Below are 13,422 nucleotides of genomic sequence, written 5' to 3' on the forward strand. Positions count from 1 at the left end.
TGTCCAGGAGCAGAAATTACTACACGAGAAAAAAAACATCGTTTCAATATATTCCGACAGTTTGTCTAATTTCTCAAGGATTTAACAGACGTAGTAATTCGCTCATTGTCAACCAACAACTAACGTAACTTTAATCGTTAAGACTAATAATTCTGTCATGGAATTATCTATAACTTTCGACGCTTATATCTAAAAAGTGCTGTTGCAAATTAACAAAAAATCCCACTTCGAACACTATCATAATACTTCGATTTGATTCGACCGTTAATGATAAGTAGCGATGCTAAGTGGTTCGTAGTATCTGACATTTGTCAAGCGGAATCGGTAGCGCCATCTATGGGGAATTTGCAAGAATCAATTTGTAGATTTTCATGACAAGATAGAGTGGCAGATTTCCATTAACTTCAATTGGATAATTATACAACTTTGTACAAGTTTCATGAGGTTTCGATTATACTGCAATTAAATTACGCATCCAGCTGAATGAGAAACAATCTAACCGCTCTGATTACCAATTTGAGACGTTGTTACAATTTGTTGCCCCCGCCCTCACTCCCAATTTACCTTCCATTCGTTACCAGCGCCCAATTTGAATGTCATTACGCTGTCCCCAGTGTAATATCGCATCATTTTCATGCGCCAGTAGCTACTCCACGGAGAAACACACAGCACGACTCGCGTTCATTAGTCCAACAAAACGGACTAATCTGTACTGCGCCTCCATCAGTCGGACAAAAGGCATCCAAATATTTTATGCCTAAATGGAAATATGGACATCCAAAAAATTGGATCCGATAGCGGGCACGAAAGCTGGCGGCAGCATTGTTTCCCTGCGTTTCCATGGCGTTCAAATCGATATTGCATAATTTCATAATCTGGCCCCGGGAGTTTGTTTTTTTTTTTGTTCTCTCCACTCCCACTCCCTCCGTGTGTCCGTCCATCTGGCCGGATGCTTTCGTGTGGAAACGCGTCAACACGAATCAAAGTTTTCTCCCAACGTCCGGTATGGTCCCAGCTCGGTCGAGTGTGATGTTTGAAATTAGTTTTCCGTTTCATTCGCTTTTTCCCCCCCTCGGTGGCTCGGAACTGCTGCGGGGCCCAGCGTAAAGGTAAAACGGATTACGCTGCATTAGCATACGAAAAGCGCTAACCGCAATCTCCCGTTGGTGGTGGAAACGGCGAATGGACGGACTCCGTGCCCTCGTGCTGGATAGCTCTTCCCGTCTTGGTGTGGGTGGGTTGCTTAGTAGTTGTCAAATCACTACTCGTTTAAGCACCGGGGAAGCGATGGGACGGACGGGCACGTGGATACGTCCGTGCGGGAGGAAGCGATTTAATAGCTTCTATCGATTCTAATTCTTACATAACGCCGATGCCGATGACGGTGTCGTTGGGCCCAACGTTTGCCACCGACAACTGTGCCCGCCAAGGCCACCTAGTACATTCCTCACGCACGCCAGCACAAAAAAGGGATCGATTTTTCTACAGCAAACACACGGCCAGTAATAATTGGACCTCCGGTTCCTGGCCGCAACACAACACCGGAGATCGTGCGCAGCAAAAACAGGATCGTAATGCGTGGAGTATGACAAAATATGGCCCCTCCTGTACGTGGATGGTCACACAACGTTACCTGTGGCGCTTTATAGCGTACGGTGGTAAACCAGGGCGTTGGGTGAATGAAAACGTTGAAATATGGAACCCGTACACGGTCGCCAACGTCCGACCAGTTTTGCCAAACAGGACCTGGTACCACCGGAACGAAGCTGACAGCAGGATTAGGAACGTGATACGTACTTTTACGATTGCTCATCTGGACGAAGATGGCGACAGATAAAGTCTGTCGTGACACAACCCCCCGGGTCCGACCATCGGGCCGCATAATCAATGGTTGTTTATCGATGCTTACTGGAGCGATGCTACACACGGCACACGTTGACACGGGCAGGATAATGCATTGCCTTTATTTATTGATATTAGGTTTGTCCTGTACGTGTATTCATAATCAATCCAGATTGGTCGCCTGTTACATCATTTGCAAGCTGGTTCGGTTAATACGTCTCGGGTTGATCGTATGAGGCAGTAACGTTTTGATACACTTTTCAACGTCTTGCATGTGTCATTTAGTGTCGTACGACTTGTGGTAATAAAAACATAACTGACCGTAACTAAATATTTTCAAATAAACGTTTAGTTTAGTGTATCCGTCCGTAGTATCTCTAGTAACACGTTAAGTAGACACACGTTAAGTAAATAATGGGCCGACCCGGTGAAATATTTGGTAGCGCTGCCAGTCTTCACACGTTATGACCGGTCCAAAATCCCATCTGGATCGTTCTCCCTTAAAGGCAATTTGACAGATAGACTGCAATGTCGTTGACAGAACAAAATGTAGTGTCTAGTTCAAACAAGAATGACATATTTTTAATGCAACTGTAGGCACACTGAGCGCGAAATGCGTTTAGATAGTAATTTCTTTATTATCACACTAATTCACGCCAATACAGAATGATGAATAATGAAATAGGGAAAATTAAATGAAATAAAAAAATAACTTCAGAAAAGGTCCGCCTTCGCTAGCCTGGCTCCTGTGTCCTAACCTGTACTGACCTTTTTTTACGCAACCGCGTGCGGCTACGCATTTACTCTCTCTTTCTCTTTCTCTCTCGCTATTCTCTAAGCACTCTTTATCCGGGCGACTGTCGGATCCTTTATTTCCGACGACCGATTTCGCCCCGTTGCAGGGTTCGCATTCGTGTAAACCATAACATCCCCCCGCCCGTGACCAACTACGTGTGGTCACCCTAAACTATGTCCAGTAATGCTAACTTGGCTACAGGTCGCCTAAACGTGCCGCTAGTAGTACGCACCCATGCCTGCCGTACGTGTCCATCAGCTCCTGTTATCGTTCGATCTACTATTCCCCGTTTCCACATGTTCCTTACGTTCCCGTCCACCACCAGTACTAAATCTCCTACCTTTAGCTCACGAACGTTGTCAAACCATTTACTCTGCCTAGTAATCACTGGTAAATACTCTTTGAGCCATCTCCTCCACATACCGTCCAATATGTGTTGCGCTAACCTATAATTGTTCTTCAATCCAGAACTATAACACGTAGGCAACGCTGGTCGTTGCTTCACGCCTGAAGAGCTACCTAGCAAAAAATGATTCGGAGTGAGCGCTTCCTGGTTCTCCGGATCCACGGGAATGTACGTTAATGGTCGCGAGTTGACCATTGCTTCAGCATCCAACAGAACCGTCTCGAACGTCTCGTCATCGGGCTTATTATTTATCTCCATCACCGTGCTGATCGCCGCCTTTACCGACCGCACCATGCGCTCCCACACGCCGCCCATGTGTGGAGCCCCTGGTGGGTTGAAAGTCCAACGAGTGTGCGCGTTGGTGAAAGTCGCAGCCAGATTTCCATTGCGCTCCTCGATTTCCTTCCGCAGTTGCCGACTTGCCCCCAAGAAGTTCGTTCCGTTGTCGCTAAAGATCTCCACCGGTGCTCCTCGTCTAGCCACGAATCGTCTGACAGCCATAACACACGATTCGGTTGACAAATTGTGCACCACCTCTAAATGAATGGCGTATTGTCAAACACGTGAACAAAGCCACCCATCGCTTTTCGTTTGTCCTTCCTCGTTTTACCTTGACTGGTCCGAAATAGTCCAGTCCCGTGAAACTAAACGGTCTAATAAACGGTGTTAACCTTTCTTTTGGTAATGGTGCCATAGGTGGAACTTGTGGTAATGACCGCCGTATCTTGCAAACCACACAGTTCCTGGCGATTCTGTTCACCAACGTTCTCAGCTTCGGTATCTGATAGTGTTGCCGTACTTCATTCACTATCGTTTCCTTGTTCGCATGACGATATATTCGATGGTATCGTTCAACTATCAGTTCACCAAGCTTGGAGGTTCTGGGCAGTATCACAGGATACTTGGCGCAATAGGGGACTCCCACCGCTGCTCCTACTCTTCCTCGCATTCGTAACACGCCGTCTTCATCCATGAATGGTGATAGTTTGTAGATTGGACTCTGTTTAGTAACCCGTCTTCCCGATTTTGAGTCACCATCATCAACACGTAACGCACGAACTTCGTCTGCATAATATTGCAGTTGTGTTTGTCGCCATAGAATATTGTTCGCCTTAACGAGTTCTTCCTGCCTTAGAACTCCACCTTGTTCCGGTTTGCCTTGCATCTTCCGTTCCAAATTGTCCACATACCTGACAATCCAACCGACGGTCCTTTGCAGCTTCTCAAATCTGCTGAATCGCTCCCACTTTAGAGGTAGAATCTCGTAGTTTGATTCCTCCACGTGATGGTATATTCGACGCTGTTCCTCTACCGTATCACTGTTATTGCCTCGTTGTGTCGGCCACTCGTCTTCGGGTTGAAGCAGAAAGTTCGGTCCCTGGAACCAGATGCTGTCCCAATCACAATTCAGCCTTCCTTTCCATTTCGTGGCTTCATCTGCCGGATTACAATCGGTTGGCACCCACCGCCACTCCTCCGGAGATGTAGTTTCTAGTATCTCGCCTACTCTGTGGGCTACGAAGGGTTTATAATTCCTCGGATCTGCTCTTATCCACGATAACGCAACCGTGCTATCCGTCCAAAGCACACGCCGTCTAATTCCGAGTGGATGGTGGTTTTGTATAAACTGTAACATTCGTGCGCCCAACACGCAAGCTTGTAGTTCCAGTTTAGGGATCGATAGTGGTTTCAGCGGTGCGACCTTCGCTTTCCCACCAATAAGCGTACATTGCGGTTCACCCGTAGCGTCGATTATTCGCAGATATAACGCACAAGCATATGCGTGTTGACTGGCATCAACGAACACGTGCCACTCACCGCTGTCGTACAAGGTCCTCGTTGCATCTGTAAAGTACGCGCGAGGAATCCGAATTTGCGCAATCACTGGAAATAAATCAATCCACCTGCGCCAATCTCTTAATTGGAAATCATTCACCTCTTCATCCCACTGTGTTCCCGATCGCCATAAATCCTGTATTAATATTTTGCCGTGGATCACAAACATCGCAAGCAATCCAAGAGGATCGTACAAAGACATTACACACCGTAATACGTCCCGCTTTGTTGGTACTCTCTGCGACCTTAACAAATCTGATGCAGCTGTGCACGCCCGAGTGCAGAAACCCAGTTCATCAGAAACCGAATTCCAGCGCATTCCCAGCACACGTTCCGCCTCACCGTCCGAAGATAGGCGTTTAATATCGTCGGTACTAGCCTCCCCAAGGTGGTTTATTACTTTCATACTGTTGGAGGTCCAATTTCGCAGCTCAAAACCACCGTTTCGAAATATCTCTCTCACCTCCACCGATGTTTGACATGCTTCTTCCACAGTTTCAAAACTATCAATGAAATCGTCCACATATGTACTCTGCAGTATTCCCTCCGCCGCTCTTGGAAATCGTGTCGCATACTCCCTGGCGTTCCTGTTCTTCACATACTGAGCTGTTGCTGGTGAACAAGCAGAACCAAACGTAACGACGTCTACCACATACGTATCCAACTCGGCTGACGGATCATTCCGCCACAAAAAACGCTGTGCTTGCCGATCTTCCTTACGGATCCTTATCTGCAGAAACATCTCTTTCACGTCCGCGCAGGTGGCCACCCCATACAACCGAAACCGATAGAGTACTCCAGGCAAAGGCAACAGATCGTCCGGACCCTTTAGCAGATGATCATTAAGCGACTTCCCATGCGCCTTTGCTGCAGCGTCCCAAATCAACCGAACCTTCCCTGGTTTATTTGGGTTTGTAACCACTCCTATTGGTAGATACCATACACGTTTCTCATCACAATCCACGAGCTCCTGTTCCGAAGCCTTGTGGATATATCCCTTGCTGGCGAGGTCGCCAATCTGTCGATGCACTTGCTCTTTGAGAACATTATCCCGTTCCATGCGCCTTTCTAAGCAAACGTGTCTACGTTGCGCCATCTCTCTGCTGGGAGGAAGCTCGACACTGTCCGTCTTCCATAGTAATCCTGACTCGAAATGGTTTCCAACACGAACAGTGGTTTCATCTAGTATTTTTTGCGCGCGTTGATCATCCGGATGAACTTCCACAACGCGCGATACCCCTAATTGCTCGGTTTCGCAGAACTTTCGCATCGCTTGATGGATGCTGTCCTCACTGTTGCACTCACATATATGCAACAGTTGTTCGCTCAAACCATTAAATGGTTTTCCATAAATGCACCATCCCAGGCGCGTCTTCACTGCGATAGGTTCCCCTTCCTTTCCCTCTTTAGTCCTGAGAGGGACCGCCAACCGCAGATTATCCAACCCTATGAGCAGTTTCGGTTCCGCCTCCCGATACTGTCGTAGCGGTAAACGTTGAAGATGCTTTCCCATTCCGTCACCCAGCTGGAACGTCTGTTTTGGCAGGTTCAGATTAGGTACCGTTCGTACCGAGTTCATGGCAAACTTTTTCAATGATCCGGACGGTCCCACCTTGAGGTCGACACGCCTGGACCCCATTTCAATACGCTGGGTGTTACCGGTCCATCTCATACAAAGTGGTTCCACCACCCCCTCAACACCAAGCTGCACCGCTACGTCCTCATCCATTAACGTCACAGACGATCCTTCATCCAGGAAGGCAAATGTTGATACGTTCCTAGCCGGACCATACAGAGTCACTGGTACAATGCGGAATATCGCCGTCGATGATGTGTATTGGTGATGGTTGCTCTCAGCAACAACTCCACCTTCCGATCGTCCTTCTCCAGCGCCACCACTCGATTCCGCCTTATCGTGCAACAACGCATGGTGTCGATACGTACAACCACCGATCCCGCAAACGGCTCTGTTTCGACAATTCCGCCAATTGTGCTTCCCTAGACAACTGAAGCACACCGACAACTCTCGTGCCTTTTGCCATCGGTCCTTCACTGGCAGATTTTTAAACTTGTAGCACGTGGTCAATCCGTGCCCCGTTCCATGACAAAACAAACAGCTTCTATCCGCTGCTATCGACGTCGCATTACCGTCTGCCTCCAAATGCGTATTTACATAGCTCCTTTTACCCTTGTGGGACCCACGCATTGACGGAGAATCCACTGTCGTCAACCTAGCAGCATCTTCCGCCAGTTTCTCCATATAATCACTGAACATCACAAGGTCCAATGAATCCTCATCCACCCCTCGGATGTGGTGTGCCCAAAGCAACTGCTGGTCGTTCGGCAGCTTGCCGACCACCTCTTCCAATAGGATCGGATTCGTCAAATGTGCCCGAGCGCCTGCTGCCTCCATGTGATCTACCATACTTTGCACCGCCTCACCGTACTCTATGATGCTCTCCAGCTTGTCAACCTGCGGAGCTGGGATCTTGCGTACCTTCGCTATTAGGGTCTTTATCAGGTGCACTGGTCGACCATATCTTGACCGGAGCTTTTCGATAACTTGCGGCACCGATTCCGGCAACATTAAACGACTGCTCACCGCTTCCAACGCAGGTCCCTTCAAGCACTTTTGCAGCCGCAGCATATTTTCCCAATTGGAGTATCCACATCGCCTGGTGGTATTCTCGTAGTGAGAAATAAATATCGGCCACTCAGCCGGATCACCTGTGAAGGTCGGGAGCTCTTTTGGGACATTCTTCCTAGCGACCGCTTGACGAGGAGTTACATCTGAGTCTTCTTTACTGGTTTTCGCCGCACTCTCTTCCGGCTGAAAAGAGTTAAACTGGGGTGAAACTGTCGAAAACTCAACTTTACCAACCCTTAACAACTCCTCTTCTTCACACACGAATTTCAGCTGAAGTTCCAGCTCCAAACGCCTTTTCTCCAAATCCTGTCGTTGCTTCAGCATGACTAGCCGACGTGCCACGTCATCACTGGCAGGGTCATTGTTGAGGTTAGGTACGGCTTTCCTTGCCACGTGGTCAGCTCCGTCCTGCGTACTCAACTCGTCGGCCCCTTCGATTGATAAACGATCTGGCCGCTTCGAGATCGCCGAACGCGTCCCTTGCTCACCTACAATGTCCACTTTCGTTTTCGCCTTAGCAACTCCTTTCGATGTACCTGGCATGGTCTCGACCGCTTGCCGTGTGGATTGTTCCTTTTGTGCTTTTTTTACGCACCCGTCGCATATCCACGCACACTCTTGCACGGATTCGAGAGGTACCGTTATCCCAACGCATGTAAAGTGCCACCACTTATCACACGCATCGCACTGCACGTAAAGAGTATCTTCACTATCATCGCCACACGCTTGGCAACCACGTTTTTTCGGTCCCATGATTTTTACGTTTTCCCGGTACTTAAGACGCACAAATGCACGCTTTTCTGAAGGCAAAGCTGTAGGCACACTGAGCGCGAAATGCGTTTAGATAGTAATTTCTTTATTATCACACTAATTCACGCCAATACAGAATGATGAATAATGAAATAGGGAAAATTAAATGAAATAAAAAAATAACTTCAGAAAAGGTCCGCCTTCGCTAGCCTGGCTCCTGTGTCCTAACCTGTACTGACCTTTTTTTACGCAACCGCGTGCGGCTACGCATTTACTCTCTCTTTCTCTTTCTCTCTCGCTATTCTCTAAGCACTCTTTATCCGGGCGACTGTCGGATCCTTTATTTCCGACGACCGATTTCGCCCCGTTGCAGGGTTCGCATTCGTGTAAACCATAACAGCAACAATGAACCGCAAAGTAAAGTATAATCGAACTCTTCAAAAATATACTACAACCATGTTATGATAACCGACTAGTGTTGGTTAAATCTAATTTAGATTCATGAGTCTGAACGAATCTTTAAACTGAGTTTCTATTCCAAAGATTCGTGAATCCACTAAGAGTCATGAAACACCCAAGATTAATGACCTCCTTGGAGCTTGTCCGTTATCCCACCCCCGCTCTTCGGTTGCCGCGGTTGTAGGGTCTAGAAAGGGATTGATTCGCCACTGCTCTGCCACTCTCTGGATCTGTTTGAGAGTCGATTGATGATTTGAATGACTCTTCGCTTAAGATTCATATGAATGACTCTTTTCAAAAGATGTATTAAGCACACCACTACACAACACTATAGTGGACCGCAATAATCCGAGAAAGATCCACGTATCTAGAATTTCCGTCGTATCCGGGAGCAACATTATTTATACTTGAAAATTATAAAATCGACTTCCTTCCTGCATTCGATGCTTGTAATTTATTCAGTAGTTCATGCGACTTTTCGAACGAAAATATTAACAAAAATGATATTTATTGCATCAAATTAGCAGGCATTTCGTACTTGTTTTACAATGTTTTATGTTATTCTTTTTATAGCACAATTTTTATAGACAGTTTATAGCACAAGGGTCAAAGTAAAAAAAAAATTGTGAATCACCGAAGCCGCATTTAACAGCCAAACTACACACACCCTTTGACTTGAAGATGGTTTCTCGGTTCCCAAACGATCCGATGGATTGCGAACCGACGATTATAGCATCAACTACTCTACAAGGCGTGAGTATAGTTTGGCTCTAAGAAGTACTGTGCATTTCGGGGACTATTAGTATTCATTTTATAGCAAGGTTAAGTTTATTTTGAAACATTTGAAATGATTAATTTAGCATTTTTTGTTAAATCGTGCAATTTTTGTTAATGTTTTAGTTAACCGTACATAATTTTAATTGTCTTTTCGCGGGCATGCTCAATTATGTGTTAAACGTTGTTGATTAATTTCATTTATTTAATATTTTAACATTTTCTTGATAACTCTCATTATATAAAAAAGCTTAGAACATTAAAAATAAAATGATTAATCCAAATTTATGACGCAACATTACTTTTAACTATTCGGTTAACTATTCGGACCAAGATCGGTGGTACCATCGAACACAAGACCGCTTCCAAAAACTAAATCTGGTATTCATAGAACATGATCGAAACGATCGAAGCCCGGGAAAAGTAAAACAATTTGTCATCACACGCAGCCATCTTCCGCAAGCAAATGGCGTTACCGCACATATGCTCGCCTCGGCTGCATGCGGTGATTTATTTTCCCCAAATATCTTGCAAAGCGACAACAAGGAAACCTTCCCATTGCGATGCACACACGGGCGCATCGGTGCAACCCCCTTTTTTACACACTGGGGCGGCCTCCGGCACCGTGTTGGTCTTGACATTTTTCCGACCCCGAAACGCCGAAAGACCGAACCCCTTTTATTGCAAGGGCGCTCCACGCAGCCAACCAGCAAGGGGAACAGCTCCCTCGAGTGCCACGGCAAAAGATGGGAGGGAAAAAAGTGAAAGGAAAAACAAGGCAAGGGAAATCGAACTGCAGTGCGAACGAGCCATATTTCACCACCAGCACGAAAAGCACATCATCGCAATGGGGGGAGGGGGAGGGGGAGGGGGTCACGTAGAACGGGGTACTGTTGCCACGGTACACGCGACCCAGGCCCAGCCTTGTCAGTGCGGAATTTTCCGCGGAATTTGCATGCATTCAATAAATTTAACAAACTCTGCATCCTTGCGCTTGTCGGAGTTTTGCCGGCACGTAAGCTCGTGCCGTCCCGAACCGTATCGTTGCAGATATTTGGCCGCTTCTGAGCGCCGTAAGCCGAACCAATCGGATTGGTGAGTGCAAAAACGACTGATAACGGGAGGCGTTTACATCCGCCCCGTTACGTTACGCGATCGGGGCCCATCATCTCATCTCCCTTGCGGGCACGGACAGCGGCAAATCGTCGATCGCGAACGTTGATTGTTGGTTCGCACGTGGAAAATGTTCCCATTTCAGTATTTTTACCCCGTACCCGGCCGTGTTTGGAATGATTCTTTCCCCTTTGTGCCCTTCGCGGTTCGCCGTGTCAGTGTCAAGCTGACCAGAAGTGCCGACATTTGACCGGCAATAGCAATCGCCACCTCCCACTTTCCACCAAACGGTTTTGTTTCGACGTTGGAAAATCGGTTGATTGTGCATGGGCCGCATCGAAGTGTGAAGAAAATTCGGGTTAGCGGTACGGGTCAATTCTGACCGCGAGGAGACCTACAACAAAAAAAAACCCTCCCCCGACAACGGAAACAGGCCGAGGTGAATGCGGTGGAAATTTAAAACCATCGTACGATGAATTTCCATCAAGCGGACCCCGGCTTACCGTTTGATTGTCGAGCGAGAAACGGTGCAGGAAGGAGCTTTCGGATCGACGTTCTTTCCCGTCTGCTTGATAGAAAGGTCATTTGAAACGTTCTAGCACGGACGGCTATTTTCGGTCAAGAATGACCCTCTTTCGCACCCCCAGAAGGTGGCACGATTACCTTTCCAGCACCAGCTGGAAAAGCGAACGATTGGACCGAAAGGAAAAACCCACTGTTTACATCCTCTTCTCGTGCGCCAAATTTTCCATCTCGGTTCAGGTGAGAAAACCCGAAAACTGTGTTGCCTCTCCCGGGCGCCATTGACCGGATTGCTTTGTCAAATACAATTACATGCCATTCATATTATAATATTACTGTATTTTTTTTTTCGTCCACCACACGCTGTATGCCGTTTGCGACAAAGCACTTGCGCTAAAATATGAAATGGCATTTTTCGTGTCGGTCACGCAAGGTACAATGCGCGTGAAATATGAATTCGTTAAAGAATGGGGACCCATTTAACAAAAGCCGGTGGCGGAGCGAATTTAAGCGTTGGGAACGTGTTCGGATGAATAGATTTTTTTTTAAAACGCTGCCATTAACGTACTATTTTGTGCAATTACTGTGGAACACTTGAATTACGTTGAACCGTTTTGGGGAAGAAATGAGCGAATCGAAAAAAGAAAGATTGGATTCTAATTGTGGTCGTTGCAACGTGGTTATATTCCGAACAGGTGAATTGTGTTTAGTTTTGTGTGAACAAATAATATTTAAAACATCATCACCATGTTTATATCGCAACACTGAATTGACAACCGGATTTGTAGTGCCATTGCAACCATTATGGTAAATTAAACATTAAACCAAAAATTGAGGATGTAGAGAAGCTTATCAGATCTGTTTACTTTACATTTGAGAGCAATACAGATGGAGTAAAATGTGTTCCACAATATAGTTTTTCTTCACATTATCCTAACATTCCTTCAAACAAACAGAAAATTTCGAAAAGAAAACTATAATTATTATAGTTATTATTTTAAAAATTTCAGCAAAATATAACCTTTCAATTATACAATTGCAAAAACAATTAAAACAACGACCAAAATATAAATAAAGATAAAGGCATAGAAAGAACAAAAGATAACATGAATATTCTATAAGAAAAAAAAAACTTTAACTAATAGGTTCGAAAAAAAAACACTTTGCACAAACAGGACAACAAAAACAATCAGGAAACAAACCGCTTTCAGCCAACGAGAAAAGAAAAACGATGAAAGTACGTAAGTTTCATATCTCTTTATACTGTCAATCGTTGAGTTGGGCGTGAATGTGACAAAACAAAACAGAAAACAATAGAAAAAAAATAAAACTTTGACACATTTGCATTTCAGCGTAACTGACATTCAAGTGAAAAGATTTCGCTATCCGTTGAAATGTTCATGACAGTTGGGACAGATGCAATATTGTTATAGCTTTTTTATTCATTTCGATATAAAAAAAAACAATTGAAATGACGTGCTGAAAAGGTTTAGGCATTTATGTAACTTATTAATAGTTATTGATAATAAATTATCAGTAAATTTACTACTTTCAAAAAAGTCTTTCCTCACAAACAAGTGAAGTGTTCTAATTAAATTAAGTAATATTATTAATTTTCGGACTTTAAAATAAGAACAAATATAAAAAGGACAAAGGACAATATAAAAAGGACAACTAAATTATATAACTATAATAAACGTTACACTTAAAACAAGTGTTACATCAGCAATTTAAAGCCTAACATCAAATACCACTACTTGCAGTAATACCATTTCAATGTAGCAAATGTTTAAACACTAAAATAAACCATTTCCAATTTAATTAGCAAAAAGGAAATGCTAAAAATGGCTAATCCAATCGTTGCCAATCTGCCAGCGATCGGAACCACCTGCATTGAATTGCTGCCGGATACGGTGTAAACGAAAAACAAAACTCCTCGCATGCCAAACCACCAAAACCCTAAACCAGTGCCCAATCGGCCCGATCAACTGTGGCCGGGACATTCACCGCATCGCTAACCACCCACACCACCGTCCTCTTGTGGTTCGGTACGTTCGGTGCAACAACTGCACCTTGGTGCAACAACCGGTCGGTACCCGGCCGTGGAGGAAGTTAAGAACTCTCTGTTACCCCCCCCCCCCTCCCCCCCTTCGCCCTCCTCCCCCTCACCCATAGACCCGTACGATTGAGTCGTTTGTGTTTTATAGTGTCATTGCCAGAGGTCCTGCAGCAGTGGAAGCACCGAAACATAAGGGTTTGCTCGCCCCGATTTGCGGC

General features: G+C 45.5%; 1 protein-coding gene across 1 annotated transcript; it reads right to left on the reverse strand.

The window, feature by feature from the left end:
* Positions 1–311: 311 nt before the first annotated feature.
* On the reverse strand, positions 312–8,070 carry LOC128718710 (uncharacterized). Its single transcript, XM_053812330.1, has 4 exons — positions 5,601–8,070; positions 3,655–4,889; positions 3,062–3,578; positions 312–334 (listed from the first exon to the last, which is right to left on the reverse strand). The coding sequence occupies exons 1-4, from the start codon at positions 8,068–8,070 to the stop codon at positions 312–314; spliced, it is 4,245 nt and encodes a 1,414-aa protein (XP_053668305.1).
* Between the last annotated feature and the right edge of the window lie 5,352 nt (positions 8,071–13,422).

This window comes from Anopheles marshallii, chromosome 2, assembly GCF_943734725.1.
Source record: "Anopheles marshallii chromosome 2, idAnoMarsDA_429_01, whole genome shotgun sequence".
Lineage (NCBI taxonomy): Eukaryota > Metazoa > Arthropoda > Insecta > Diptera > Culicidae > Anopheles > Anopheles marshallii.